The sequence below is a fragment of the Rattus norvegicus genome, chromosome 1, assembly GCF_021556685.1.
Source record: "Rattus norvegicus strain SHRSP/BbbUtx chromosome 1, alternate assembly SHRSP_T2T, whole genome shotgun sequence".
NCBI classification, from domain to species: domain Eukaryota; kingdom Metazoa; phylum Chordata; class Mammalia; order Rodentia; family Muridae; genus Rattus; species Rattus norvegicus.
Genome location: NC_141534.1, coordinates 49,736,817 through 49,751,723, shown reverse-complemented (window position 1 = coordinate 49,751,723; position 14,907 = coordinate 49,736,817). Strand labels below are relative to the sequence as shown.

At 48.3% G+C, this 14,907-nt stretch overlaps 2 protein-coding genes across 5 annotated transcripts in view; both read right to left on the bottom strand.

Moving 5' to 3' along the window:
- LOC148006947 (uncharacterized) overlaps window positions 1-11,250 on the bottom strand; it is a 92,109-nt gene extending 80,859 nt beyond the window's left edge. Inside the window, exons 1-2 of one of the 4 annotated variants that reach the window (XM_087605206.1) lie at window positions 1,109-1,361; window positions 822-958 (exon numbers count right to left, since the gene is read on the bottom strand). The gene's annotated coding sequence lies outside the window, so the exon portion shown is untranslated. Of the gene's footprint in view, window positions 1-796; window positions 959-1,108; window positions 1,362-11,120 lie in introns of those variants that run through there. The other 3 variants (XM_087605213.1, XM_087605219.1, XM_087605197.1) reach the window with 3 other exon arrangements.
- On the bottom strand, window positions 4,385-11,644 carry LOC120099120 (acetyl-CoA acetyltransferase, cytosolic-like). The gene is made up of 3 exons (XM_087605240.1): window positions 11,468-11,644; window positions 5,744-5,854; window positions 4,385-5,356 (listed from the first exon to the last, which is right to left on the bottom strand). Exons 1-3 carry the CDS (start codon window positions 11,519-11,521, stop codon window positions 5,186-5,188), a joined length of 336 nt encoding a protein of 111 aa, XP_087461366.1. The 5' UTR covers window positions 11,522-11,644; the 3' UTR covers window positions 4,385-5,185.
- Between the last annotated feature and the right edge of the window lie 3,263 nt (window positions 11,645-14,907).

The following is a 14,907-nucleotide window of genomic DNA, read 5'->3' as shown; positions in this document are numbered from 1 at the left end:
GCTGTCTACATTAAGGCTAGCCTGGGCTATAGAGCAAGCCTCAGCCTCAAAACCAAAAGAATGCATGCTAAAAGTCCCTTAGGTCTAACTGTTCCACTGTTATGTGCAGTTAATACAGCACACTGGATCTGACTTAGAAGGATCTGGAAGCTGCAGAGATGGCAGGCAGCACTAGCTGCTCTTCTAGGGACCCAGGTTTGGTTCCCTCACACTCACATAGAGGCTCCTAATACAGACCACAACTCCAGACCCAGGGGATCCGACACCTCCCCTGACACACAGGGGATCGCAACATCTATGCAATCACAACACCTATGCATAGAAAATATGATGTAAAACAGCTGACATGGGGCTGAAGAGATGGCTCAGTAGGTAAAGTGCAAATGTTCTGAGGTCAGCCCAAAACCAACTAAAACAACAGCAGCAGCAACAAAAAGAACAGCACAGAGCATGGTGGTCAAGGGCTCTGCTGCAGCCTCACTTGCAGCTCTAGCACAGTGTCAGGCCCTCACACTTTTCTCGACTGTGTGACATTTTAGGGGTATGTGGAGAATTATACATACTTTCCCGTGCATCAGGCTGGCCCTGCTCCTAACAATGCAAAGGCGGTCACACCACTGGTCTAAAATCACTCAGGAAAACGTTCATAAGGAAGCTTTGACTTCAGCTACAGGAAGGAGGAGGGACAGAAAGAATCCTAGCACAGGGAACTCCAAAGCAATGTGTGGTGGTGGTGGTGGTGGTGGTGATAGGGTGTGGGAGAGCCAATAAATGTTCTGTTTCTAATGAACCAGACCTGTCCTGGGCTATTGAAGAGTCACCTGCGGTCAAAACGTGTCCAAATATGACCTCGAACACCTCTTCCAGAGCCACCTTGGCCCTCTACAGGACTTCTTTGATGACAGTTGTCCCCAGGTCGTGGACAGGCACGGTGGACAGGCCACCACTGAAGGAACCTCTAATGGAATGGGGAAGTGGGAAGGCACCTGAACCAAGAGTCCCCTGAGGACCACGGAGGGGGAGGATGGGACCAGATGCAATGTGGACTTTAAATCAGCGCTGTGCCAAGCCCACAGCTTCCCAGAGCCGGAGTTCAGACCACCAATACCTGCCACCACACGGGCAGCGGACTGTTGGCCTGGTTCTCTGTGTACATGTAGGGTGCCTCCGGGACACTGACCTATGGCGGTACCAGACTCCGAGACGATGATCACCAGGTCGGATCTTCTGTTCATCCTGCTACTCCACAGGCATCTGCACAGCTCTGGCTGCACTTGAAGGAAACTTTGCAGAGTCTGAGCTGAGCAGGAGAGGAGCCTAAGGCAGCCCCTGCCCGCCCCTGCGGGCCCCTGCCCGCCCCTGCTGGCCGTGCCCGCCCCTCCCCGCCCCCTGCCCGCCCCTGCCTGCCCCCTGACCACCCCTTCCCGCCCCTGTCCGCCCCTGCCCACCAATCCCCACCACTCCCCGCCTCTGCCCGCCCCTGCCTCGCTCTCCCTGCCACTCCCTGCCACTACACAGCCCATGCTGGGCCCTGCCTGCCACGGCCCTCCCCCTAGCCCCTCCCCACACCTCCCTGCTCCTCCCAGCTCCCTGCTTAGTAGCTCCCAGGAATCCCACTCTTCCTGCAGAGAGCAAGGCAGTGAACAGGGTGTCCACAGTCTAGGAGGGGGTCTTAGGATGTGTCATAGATAGTTTAGAGGTCCGGGGTAGGGTAGGGCCCTGGATGTTCCGGATGTGTAGATTACAAAGGGCAAGATCAGCGCTCCGAAGGCTGAGGTATTGGGAGAAGACACAGGCTGTGGACTTTGAATGCTTCCTTGCAACACACCTGGAATCTTTCTTTCGACCCCCTTGTCGTCTGTTTTGGTGTATTTTCGAAGCAGAGAGGATGACTAAAAGTGTACCTCAGAGTTAGCCGGGACTGGATTTCCCTGGCTAGAATTCCTGAACATGTCACAAGCCAGAAGGAGCAGGATACAGTGTCTGTCAGTTCTCAGGGACTTTGAGATTCCTCCAAGGGTGCCGGGGCACTGTCAGGGGACAACCCTGGGGAACGTGGATGGAAGGTGATCTGAAGACCGTGTCCATGAAAGGACACTGAGGGCTACGGATCGCTGCTGTGTAAAACACCTGCGGCCAAAGTCACACCTTTTCTGGACTTCTAATCACCTCTACCTTGCTAGAAATGGGTCCTCCCACAAACGGTTCACATAATCCATAGGATGTGGGCATGCAAAAAGTTATTTCTGCAGAGGGCACACAATTACCGAAAAAACCCTACAGGCTGTGGTGAGGCTGAGCTTTTTTTTTTTTTTTTTTATCTTTATTGACTTGAGTATTTCTTATTTACATTTCGATTGTTATCCCCTTTCCTGGTTTCCGGGCCAACATCCTCCTAACCCTTCCCCCTCCCATTCTATATTGGTGTTCCCCTCCCCCCAACAATGACGTTCACTGGGGGTTCAGTCTTAGCAGGATCAAGGGCTTCCCCCTCCACTGGTGCTCTTACTAGGATATTCATTGCTACCTATGAGGTTGGAGCCCAGGGTCAGTCCATGTGTAGTCTTTTGGTAGTGGCTTAGTCCCTGGAAGCTCTGATTGCTTGGCATTGTTGTTCATATGGGGTCGTGAACCCTTTAAACTCTTTCAGTCCTTTCTCTGATTCCTTCAACAGGGGTCCCGTTCTCAGTTCAGTGCTTTGCTGCTGGCATTCACCTATGTATTTGCTATATTCTGGCTGTGTCTCTCAGGAGAGATCTATATCCGGTTCCTGTCGGCCTGCACTTCTTTGCTTCATACATCTTATTAAATGGGTGGCTGTATATGTATGGGCCACATGTGGGGCAGACTCTCAATGGGTGTTCCTTCTGCCTCTGTTTTAAACTTTGCCTTCCTATTCCCTGACAAGGGTATTCTTCTACCCCTTTTAAAGAAGGAGTGAAGCATTCCCATTTTGGTCATCCCTCTTGAGTTTCATGTGTTCTGTGCATCTAGGGCAATTCAAGCATTTGGGCTAATAGCCACTTATCAGACAGTACATATCATGTGTGTTTTTCTTTGATTGGGTTACCTCACTCAGGATGATATTTTCCAGTTCTATCCATTTGCCTATGAATTTAACAAAGTCATTGTTTTTGATGACGCTGGGCCTTTTACCCAAGAGCTTAGGCACACACACACACACACACACACACACGTACATATATATGTGTATATATACATGAATATATATTATTTTTCCCAAAGAGAACAATCTTACCAAATGTATTTCATGTATATCGATGTTTCTGGTTTTTGTTTGCCTGCATGTAGGGAGCGGCTAAAGATGGCGCCAACATCCGGTGGTTGTTGGTGATAAACACCTGCAATGCGCATGTGTTGGCATTTCTCTGGCATCTACAAGGCCAGCGTGATATTCATGCTAATAAAGTATTTCATACTCTACCAATCCCCAGAGGACAAGTTTACAGCCACAGTCTGTCTTGTATATAAGGCGAGTGCCTTTGTTCCTCGTGGTCCCCCGTATCAAGAATGAGGTGTTCCTGCAATAAAAGCTGTTGAGAAGAATCCAACAGTGTTGCGTCTTCCTTGCTGGTCGAGGTGGGCGCATCACCTGCACGCATGTATGTGCACCATGTGTGTTCCTAGCTCCCCAGGTAGGTCAGAAAAAGGCACGGGATCCTTGGAATGGAGTTAGGATGGTTTTGAGTCACCATGTGGAGGCTGAGAACTAACTTAGGTCCCAACAATTCAATTTTTTCTCTTCCTTTCTCTCTCTCTCTCTCTCTCTCTCTCTCTCTCTCTCTCTCTGTCTGTCTCTCTCTCTCTCTCTCTCTCTCTCTCTCTCTCTCTCTCTCTCTCTCTCTCTCTCCCTCTCTCTCTCTCTCTCTCTCTCCCTTTCAGACATGACTTCATAATGTAAGCCTTAGCTGACCTACATATAAGTCACTATGTGGGTCAGGTTGGCCTGGAAATTGATATCCACTTGCTTCTATTCCTTGTCCTGTTATGGATGACCCTGCTCTGACTCCAGCTGCATGGACATTACTTGGGTAGGAACTTTCTACTCCGTGATACTCTTAGGGGATTGCTGATGTGTATTTGTCCTGTCACCCGACCAGTCATGCAGATGTGACACATGGCTTCAATAACCGACTTCTGCAATGTCTCTCTATTATACTTTGATTATGATTTCCACAGCACATGTGACTACCCCCTTGCAGGTTCATCTGAGTAACATACGGCTTATCAGAAATGATCCCAAAGGGACCTCTCAGTAACATGCTGCACACTAAGGCTTCTCTGTTGAAGCTGGCTGTCCTTACCACATCTTACACTCTGGCTTTGTTTCTGTTTTCATGATCAAACTCAGTGATGAGAAGCAATGCAAAAGAGGAGAGAGTTTATTTAGCTTTCAATTCCAGTCACAGTTCATCATTTTGGGGAAGCCAAGGTAGACGTTTGAAGCAAGTACCATCGTTCTGGTCAAGCACAGAAACAAATGCATGGAAGGTGCTTGCAGCTCACTTTCCAACAACCCAGAGGCACACTGGTTGGGACGGGCAATCTTCTGACTAGAATAGCTAGAATGCCTACCCCACCACCTCAGCTTAGAAGAGGCCACTGAATCCAATTTCCATTACAGGATTGGTCTTGGTTTGATCAACGGGAAACCACAATACAACAAGCAAGCAGGGGTGTTTGAGCGAAGAGCCTGAAGTTCAAACCAGAAGCCACATCCCCATTCCTTGAATGGATCATTTTAGGGCCCTGCATAATGGCGCATGCGTTTAATTTGAGTACCCAGGAGGCACAGAAAGGTGGATCTCTGGGAATTCAAAGCCAACCTCATCTACAAAATGATTTCCAGGCTATATGATGAGACCCTGACTAAAAAACAAACAAACAAACAAACAATCAAACAAATCAATGATCAGAGAACATTATACCCAGAAAGCAAAGACAATAAACATGGAAATTATGAAACTGTCGTTCACTCTGGAGCCCTTGATGACTGACTGGATTTCCCTGTTTTAACAGTGTCAAGTGCAGTGTCTCAACGTCTTAGCCTTGGGTGTCTCACACTAAAGTACAGCAAGCTGTCCACCTGGGTGCCTGTCCTCACTTTGGTCCTCTGGACTCACGTTCTGTTTAGTGTTTTAATGAGAACTGTAAGGGTGGTGGCTCACCCTCTCTGAACACACATTGCCATCCCCATCCCACCCCCAGTGCACAGGGCTGCAACACCACAAGTCCCACGCACTCTCTCCAGGGTGTGTAACAAGGTCACTAGAATCCTACAGCCAGATGCTCCCAGAGGATGTCCCAAGGCAATGGCTCCTCCATCGATGTTCACCTGTAGAGATGAAGAGCTTTAAGTCTTAAGTCAGTCCTCTGAACACAGGCTCATACCTGTTTTGTCTTACCCCACCCTACCCCCCAGTGTGATGCTAGCAAACTATCCTTTCAAACCCAACTTTCACTGTAAACCTTAGGAAGAAGCAATGCCTGTGTGACACCTGCTGCCTCCCTGTTTCTAGACTGTTCCACTGATTCGGATGTGACCTAACACACTCAGTTCCTTGCTGTGAAAAGCAACAAAAACCCAACTGAAAATTAACTTGTGCTTGTTCATCTCTAGCCAAGGTGAGCGGTCATGGGGAATGACCTCATTTCTTATACTTCACAGCTCTAAACACGGAGTGTGCAAGCTCATGGGCAAACACAGCTTCACGTTGGTTACCTTCTCGGGGTTTAATCCAAGTTCTGTAGCTATTGCTGCAGACACTGCTGCAAAGGCTTCATTGATTTCAAACACGTCAACATCCTCCAGGGACCAGCCTGCCTTTGCAACCTACAGGAACGGTTAAGGGAGGCCAAACCATTCATTACTAAGAAAATTCTACCTGAGTTGCTGGAGAGATGATTCACTGTTAACAACACTTGATGCTCTATCATCAGGACCAAACCTCAGATCCCATGCTCACCTGTAACTCAGTTTTATGGTATCACACACCCTCTTTTGGCCTCCATGGGTACAAGTGTGTGCGTGTGTGTGCATGCACACAATGTTAATTTAAATGAAGAAAATATATACATAATATACTCCTCAAAGACACACCTCTTGTAGGAAACTGCCACTGTGAGGCTGGTTGTTCCATGATGGCCTATGGCTCTAAGGCAGCCTGCACAGTGTTTCCTCAGCAGGACCACTGTCAGTATGGAGGGCTCCTTCATGGGCCCTGCAACACACAGTTCCCTCAGTGAACTGATTCCATTCAAAAGGTGGCTGACGTTCTCTAGGCAGATGTGGGGACGCACACAACACGCGTGCATGCACACACAACATCCACGCACACACACACACACACACACACACACACACACACACACACACACAACCCTACCTATAATAGCAGCACTTTAGAAGCTCAGATAGGGAAGTTTTCTACATTAAGGCTAGCCTGGGCTATAGAGCAAGCCTCAGCCTCAAAACCAAAAGAATGCATGCTAAAAGTCCCTTAGGTCTAACTGTTCCACTGTTCTGAGCAGTTAGTACAGCAAACTGGATCTGACTTAGAAGGATCTGGAAGCTGCAGAGATGGCAGGCAGCACTAGCTGCTCTTCTAGGGACCCAGGTTTGGTTCCCTCACACTCACATGGAGGCTCCTAATACAGACCACAACTCCAGACCCAGGGGATCCGACACCTCCACTGACACACAGGGGATCGCAACATCTATGCAAACACAACACCTATGCACAGAAAATATGATGTAAAACAGCTGACATGGGGCTGACGAGATGGCTCAGTAGGTAAAGTGCAAATGTTCTGAGGTCAGCCCAAACCCAACTAAAACAACAACAGCAGCAACAAAAAGAACAGCACAGAGCATGGTGGAGCACCTATGACCACACTGCTGAAGGCTGGGAAGGGCAGACCTCTGGAGCCTGAGAAACTGCCTGTAACTCCACGTCCAGGGGACTTAAAACCCTCTTTTGGCCTTCACAGGCATCCTTACACATATGTGCATACATATACGTGCACTCACACTTGCATGTGTGCACATACACAAACATACACACACAAACACGCAGGCACACACACACACACGCACACGAACACATACACACACACACACACACACACACACACACACACTAAAGAAATAAATAAAAATGGGCAGCGACAGTTGGATCTCCGTCAATTCTAGGTCTGCATGGTGAGTTCCAGGACAGCCAAGGCTTTACACTAAGATCCCATCTTTACAAAGAAACAAAAATATCTGAAAATCAAAGGCCCCTCCAAACCAAACCACTGCTCGCTGACTGACACAGAAGCATCATTTTTAAACCAAAACTTCTTACTCCTTGTCTCTAAAGTCTCATGTTAATATCATAATATAAAATACCGTGCCACTTTAAAAGTTCAAAGTCAATAAAAGTTGTAGTGTGTTGGAAGTCTCTTTAACAGTCCAAAGCCACTTAACAGTGGATGTCTACAAGATAAAAATAAAAAGCAAATTTTATACTTAAATATTCTTGCTGGGTAGGGTGGCACAAGCCTTTAATCCCAGCAGAAAGAGAAAGAAGGATTTCTTTGAATTCCAAGACTACAAGGGCCATGTAAAGAGATTCTGTGTCAAAAAAATATATATGCTTTAAAGTATTCTTATCCCAAAAGGGAAGAACTTGGACATTAAAAAAATAATAATAAAATGAATTCACACTTAAGCAAAACTCAAAATCCAACAGTACAAATTAAAGTGGATAGTTTAGGGCCAGACAGCCTTCTGGGACACAAAATCCTTGAGCGGTCCACAGCCCTGCCACTCACTGCACACAATTTTCTGCTTCTTTCAGACATTTGCGAATCTGCAGTTCCCATCGATGGTCATCCTACAGTCCCGGCATCTCCAATATCCTGGAGCCTCCATACCATCTGAGGCTTCCCCTTCAGCCTCTCAAGCCGTTCTGCGAAGACCCTGACCCTGCGACCAGGTGCCAAGCCTCGCGTGCTCTCCTTGATTCCCTTCAAAACTAGAACCAGATGACCCTCATAGATTGCCAAGTTTGGTTTGCAGCACAAGATGCGGCCTGGCCTCAGCTTTGTGCCGTCTCTAGGGAGCCTTTCTTATTGTCCTAATGAACCGCAGAAAGTTTCATCTCTCAGTGGAGCAGTTAATGAAGCTGACTCTTCAGCCCCATCCTAAACAGCAAACAGAATCTCAGTCAGAATATCACAGGGAAAGCCCAGGCCCAATTCATGGTAAACTCCTTCACCCCTCTCTGAAATCCCAGAAATCAGGCACCCGCAGTCCACGGTTCCTATAGTATCACTGTTTTCCAAGCTTCCACTAAAATGGCCCTGGACGTGCTGTAAATAGCAAGGTGTTTCCCAGCCTACGGTCCCAAAGTCTCTCACATTTCTCTTAGAAGACATGGTCAGCGTTTGCACAGCAACAAACCTGTTCCTGATACCAACTTCTGTTCCAGTCAACAAGCTCTCTGATGCAGTGATAATGTGCCTGAAGGATTTAGGGAAGAAAATGCTTATGGGCTTTATGTATCTGACTGTAGTCGTTATTTTTTAATCCATCTCTGTCTTTGCTCGGGTTTCTATTGCTGTGGTGAGACACCATGACCAAAAACAACCAAGTTGGGGAGGAAAGGGCTTATTTGGCTTACACTTCCACTTGGCTGTACATCACCAAGGGAGTCAGGACAGGAACTCACACACGGACTGCGGTTAGTGACCGCTCAGTTTCCTTGTTCCTTTATTAGCTGGAGATGGTAAGATCCACATAGCCTGAGGTTAAGGGACGCAATGAGAGGAAAGTGCCTGGCAAGATGCTTTATAAGACTGTAAAGGACACGCTTAACGGGTCTTCAGTGAACACTCTCACGTCCTGTCATGACTACGTGAGCAGTTCCACAGAAGCCAGTGAGATGGGGAAAAAGTAACAGAGTGACACCAGGTTTGATGGTGAATGTCCACAATCCCAGCACTTGGGCAGCAGAGGCAGAGCACTGAGAGCTTAAAAGGCTATCATCCACGTTACTCATTAACCTTCGATTCTACGTCAACAACAACAACAACAAAATCCTATGGTGGAGAGACAACTCCCTGGGTGAGGAAGGAGGACGGCACTGCCACTGAGCAGATGACCTGAGTTCAGTTCCGGGACACGCACTGTGTGTTGTTGGGGGGCGAGGGGTGGAGTGGGAAGTGGGATGGTGGGAGGGGAGAACCAACTCCCACAACTTGTCCTTCAACTCCCATACACGCTTTGTAGCATCCCTCAAAATAAATAAATAGGGCTGGAGAGATGGCTCGGTGGTTAAGAGCCCTGTCTGCTCATCCAGAGATCCTGACTTCAATTCCCAGTAGCCACATGGTGGCTCACAACCATCTGTAGTGGGATCTGATGCCCTCTTCTGGTGAGTCTGAAGACAGCAACAGTGTACTCACATATATAAAAGTAAATAAATCTTAAATAGATTAGTAAATGTAATTTAAATATTCTAACAAGAAAAATATCAAAAGCAAACTCCAAGACTGAAAACAACACGAGAAAATACAGGTTAACTAAGAACTCACCTTCTCACAATCAGCAATGACCCAAAACACAAAACTTCTTTTTCTTACAGGGGTGGGGATTAAACTCAAGCTTTGTGTGTGCTGAGAAAGCTCTCTACAGTGTCACCGCCAGCCTCTCTCTCCCTCCTCTGTCCCTTCTTTTCTTCTATAACAAAGAGGCTGGCTAGCTCAGGCTGGCCTCAATCTCATAAAGCTCACATCTTAGACTGCAGAGTGCTGGGGTTACAGCCATGGACCTCCACTCGGGAGATATTGAACTTTCTGGACGCTGAAATGATACCACTGTGGACCTCCTGTGTCAGATATTATTCAAAGTGCAGATGTATAACAAGGTTAGGTGAATGTTAAAGACTGCCTAGCCCCTTCACATGAGACACACACGACTTATTTCATGTACAAAATCATACAAATTTTGTATCAACTTCAGCCTACATATGTAAGATGAAATTCACTAAATGAAATTTCTGTGCAGAACTGGGTTCCAGCCAATTATTTGCATCATCTATATATTTAAATTATATCCAATCAACATATACTTAAGATTTAATATATACTGAAATAAAAATACGTCGGGGGTTATAAAATCTAAAATAAGAACCTTTCCAAATATAGAACATTCAGAGGCTTGAACACATGGCTCAGTGGTTAGGAGCGCTGGCTGCTCTTGGGGTTTGATTCCCAGCACCCACACAGCAGCTCACAACAACAACCATCTGTAACTCCAGTTCCAGGAAACCCAATGTCCTCTTCCAGCTTTTGCCAGCACCAGGCAGGCAAGTGGTATATGCAAGACATATGTGCAGGCAAAGCACCCATCTAAACCATACAGGATATCCAACTGACATGCATACAAATGGTCTGGGACAGAAGAAGAGCAGAAGTTGGTATTGAATGTTAACAATATTCTCTACAGTTGATTCAAATGTGAGCTGAGAGAGCACAGGGCAGGGCAAGAGAGTGAACTCATGACCACATGCACGCTAACCACACACTTCACCCTTGAGCTACACACCCAGGTCCCAAATCGATTATCAACAGGAACTGACCACAGTAGTCACTGCTCTACAAACCCAGGAGAAATCAGAGGTAAGATGAAGCATTCTTCCTCCAGAGAGTCCCCCAGGAGTGAGGGACAGCCTATCTCATGACAAGTGGACAAGGGTTCTGCTGCAGCCTCACTTGCAGCTCTAGCACAGTGTCAGGCCCTCACACTTTTCTTGACTGTGTGACATTTTAGGGGTATGTGGAGAATTATGCATACTTTTCTGTGCATCAGCCTGGCCCTGCTCCTAACAATGCAAAGGCGGTCACACCCCTGGTCTAAAATCACTCAGGGAAAACGTTCATAAGGAAGCTTTGACTTCAGCTACAGGAAGGAGGAGGGACAGAAAGAATCCTAGCAGAGAGAACTCCAAAGCAATGTGTGGTGGTGGTGGTGGTGGTGGTGATAGGGTGTGGGAGAGCCAATAAATGTTCTGTTTCTAATGAAGCTGACCTTTCCTGGTCTATTGAAGAGTTACCTGCGGTCAAAACGTGTCCGCCTCGGACACCTCTTCAGTAGCCACCTTGGCCCTCTGCAGAACTTCTTTGATGACAGTTGTCCCCAGGTTGTGGACAGGCATGGTGGACAGGGCACCATTGAAGGAACCTCTAAAGGAATGGGGACGAGGGAAGGCATCCTGAGGCCCACGGAGGGAGTGGATGGTACCAGATGCAGTGGGGACTTTAAATCAGCGCTTTGCCAAGCCCAGGGCTTCCCAGACCACCAATACCTGCCACCACATGGTGACAGATGAACCATCATGAATGCAAGGGGGCAGGTGGCCGGGTTCTCTGCGCACCTGTGAGGTGCCTCCCGGACACTCACCAATGGCGGTACGAGCCTCGAGATGATGACCACCAGGTTGGATCTTCTGTTCATCCTGCTACTCCACACGCATCTGCACAGCTCTGGCTGCAGTTGAAGAAAACTGCAGAGTTGGAGCTGAGAAGGAGAGGAGCCTAAGGCCGCCCCTGCCCGCCCCTGCCCGCCCCCTGCGCTCCCCGGCCCGCCCCCTCCCCGCCCCTGCCCGCCCCTGCCCGCCCCTGCCGGCCCCTGCCCGCCCCTGCCGGCCCCTGCCCGCCCCTTCCGGCCCCGCCACGCCCCTGCGTGCCCCTGCACGCCCCCGGCCCGCCCCTCTCCGCCACTGCCCGGCCCTCCCCGGCCCTCCCCGCCCCTCCCTGCTCCTCCTTGCTCCTCCCTGCTCCCTGCTTAGCAGCTACCTGACTCCCACTCTTCCTAGGGAGAGCAAGGCAGTGAACAGGGTGTCCACAGTCTAGGAGGGGGTCTTAGGATGTGTCATAGTTTAGAGGTCCGGGGTGGGGTAGGGTCCTGGAGGTTCCGGATGTGTAGATTACAAAGGGCACGATCAGCGCGCAGAAGGCTGAGGTGTTGGGAGAAGACACAGGCTGTGGACTTTGAACGGTTCCTTGCAACACACCTGGACTCTCTCTTTGGACCCCCTAGTCGTCTGTTTTGGTGTATTTTTTTTTTTTTTTTTGGTTCTTTTTTTCGGAGCTGGGGACCGAACCCAGGGCCTTGCGCTTCCTAGGTAAGCGCTCTACCACTGAGCTAAATCCCCAGCCCTGTTTTGGTGTATTTTCGAAGCAGAGAGGATGACTAAAAGTGTACCTCAGAGTTAGCCGGGACTGGAATGCCCTGGCTAGAATTCCTGAACATGTCACAAGCCAGAAGGAGCAGGATGCAGTGTCTGTCAGTTCTCAGGGACTTTGAGATTCCTGCAGGGTGCTGGGGCACTGTCAGGGGACAACCCTGGGGAACGTGGGTGGAAGGAGATCTGAAGACCGTGTCCATGAAAGGACACTGAGGGCTACGGATCGCTGCTGTGTAAAACACCTGCGGCCAAAGTCACACCTTGTCTGCACTTCTAATTACCTCTACCTTGCTAGAAATGGGTCCTCCCACAAACGGTTCACATGATCCACAGGATGTGGGCAAGCAAAAAGTTATTCCTGCAGAGGGCACACAACTACACTAAAGACTACTGGCTGTGGTGAGGCTAGGCTTTTTACTCCAGAGCTTGGCCACACACACACACACACACACACGTGCATATATAAATGCATATATATTATTTTTCCCAAAGGGAAAAATCTAACCAAATTTATTTCATGTCTATCAATATTCCTGCTTTTTGTTTGCCTGCATGCATGTATGTGCACCATGTGTGTTCCTAGTTCCCCAGGTAGGTCAGAAAAAGGCACTTGATCCTTGGAATGGAGTTAGGATAGTGTTGAGTCACCATGTGGAGGCTGGGAACTATCTTAGTTGCAAAAAAATTTAATTTTTCTCTTCCTTCCCCCCCCCCCCCACTCTCTCTCTCTTTCAGACATGACTTGATAATGTAACTTTTAGCTGACCTATATATAAGTCATTATGTAGGTCAGGTTGGCCTGGAACTCAAGAGATCCACTTGCTTCTATTCCTTGAATGCTGGGATTAAACCTGGGCACCACCATGACAGGCTTTAGCCTTACACTGTCATGACATAGTTACCTAACTCCAGGCAAAGTGCAAGTGTAACTTTTGAAAGCAGATGGAACCTTGGGCTTATACCATTATCTGAGAAAAAAACGCTGACCAAGAAGGGCTTTTTGCCAGGTGAGGTCTTTTCTAATTAAAGAGGAAACATCCTTGGTCTCATTTGTCTTGTAATGTTCCATTTACATCTTCCTTTTGCAGACTCCCTCTGGCTATTCTCCCCACAAGCCACTCCCTCCCTCACAGGCAGGCTGTAGGACTCCAGGGTTCTGAAAGGACAGACATTCTGCTTTGCTTCTGCAGTTTCCTGCCTTTCCACTTCCCCTCCCTGGCCACTCTACAGTCCCCCTTGTGGGCTTACTCTGTCCCTTACCCAATTCTGCAGCAGCTCCCAGGGAAACATCATTCCACCCCATCCCTTCAGTAACCACCCATCATGCTGACAACTCTGAAATCCTTTTACTCAACCTGCTTGTCTATGAGCAGGCTCATCCTCTCTATTTAAACTTCCTAGGACTGGAGTTCAATTCCCAGCACCCAGCACTGGCTTACAACCGCCTGTAATCTCTGGCTCCAGGAGCAGCCATTACCCTGGCTTTGTCAGGCACCTCATTCACTTGGAGCCCACCCCACCATTTAAATAAAAAGGGGGCTGAGAGATCGCTCAGTAGTTGAGTACTAGTTTGTTGGGCCCTACCTTGGTGTTTCCCTCCCCCCTCGCTGAGCCTTTTAGCCTGCTACAGCAAGAAATTGTTTACACCCTTGGGAGCTGCTCTTAGCCCCTGATTTGGGGCTGGGATTTCCCATGGCCCCCTTCCTCCCCACAGAGCCTTCCAGCTTGTTGTGTAAGAAGTTGTTTATGCCCCTGATTGGGCCTGGGACTTTCCACCACACCGACTTTTCCTGTTTTCCTGGTTAGGGATTTTCACCTGCCTTGTTGTTTTCCATGACTTTTCCCTCTGGTATATAAGGAGATCTCAGGAAAGCGTTGGTAGAACTCACTGACTACAGGTGACCCGTGTACATGTTTTCTTTCAACCCGCAGACCTCCGCACGACATTCACACACTGGCAGTGCAGGCACCCACACTAGTTGTTCTTGTAGAGGACTTGGGTTCAGTCCTAGCACCCACATGGTGGCTCACCAGTCTGTTCCAGGGAGTTCCATGCTCTCCTGTCACCAATGTGCATATACAAACAGGAGAACACATCTGCTTAGTTCTGTTAAATATTTGTAAAACTGTATTGCATGTTCCTGAGGTAGAGGTACAACATGTTCCTGATGTGTAGCCCTGGCCCCACAGGGACTGATAAGACTTTTCATTAACTATGGGCTATGCAGTGACACATCTGGCCATGCAGGTTGGTGCACACTGTGTTGGCTCTAGTCCTGTTAGGGATGCCCCGCTCTGACTCCAGCTGCTGGGACATTACTTGGGTAGGAACTTTCTACTCCGTGATACTCTTAGGACATTGCTGTTCTGTATTTGTCCCGTCACCCGACCAGTCATGCAGATGTGACACATGGCTTCAATAACTGACTTCTGCAATCTCTATTATAGTTTGCTTATGATTTCCACAGCACATGTGACTTCCCCCTTGCAGGTTCATCTGGGTAACATACGGCTTATCAGAAATGATCCCAAAGTGACCTTTCAGTAACATGCTGCAAACTAAGGCTTCTCTGTTGAAGCTGGCTGTCCTTACCACATCCTAAGCTCTGGCTTTGTTTCTCTTTTCATGATCAAACTCACTGATGAGAAGCAG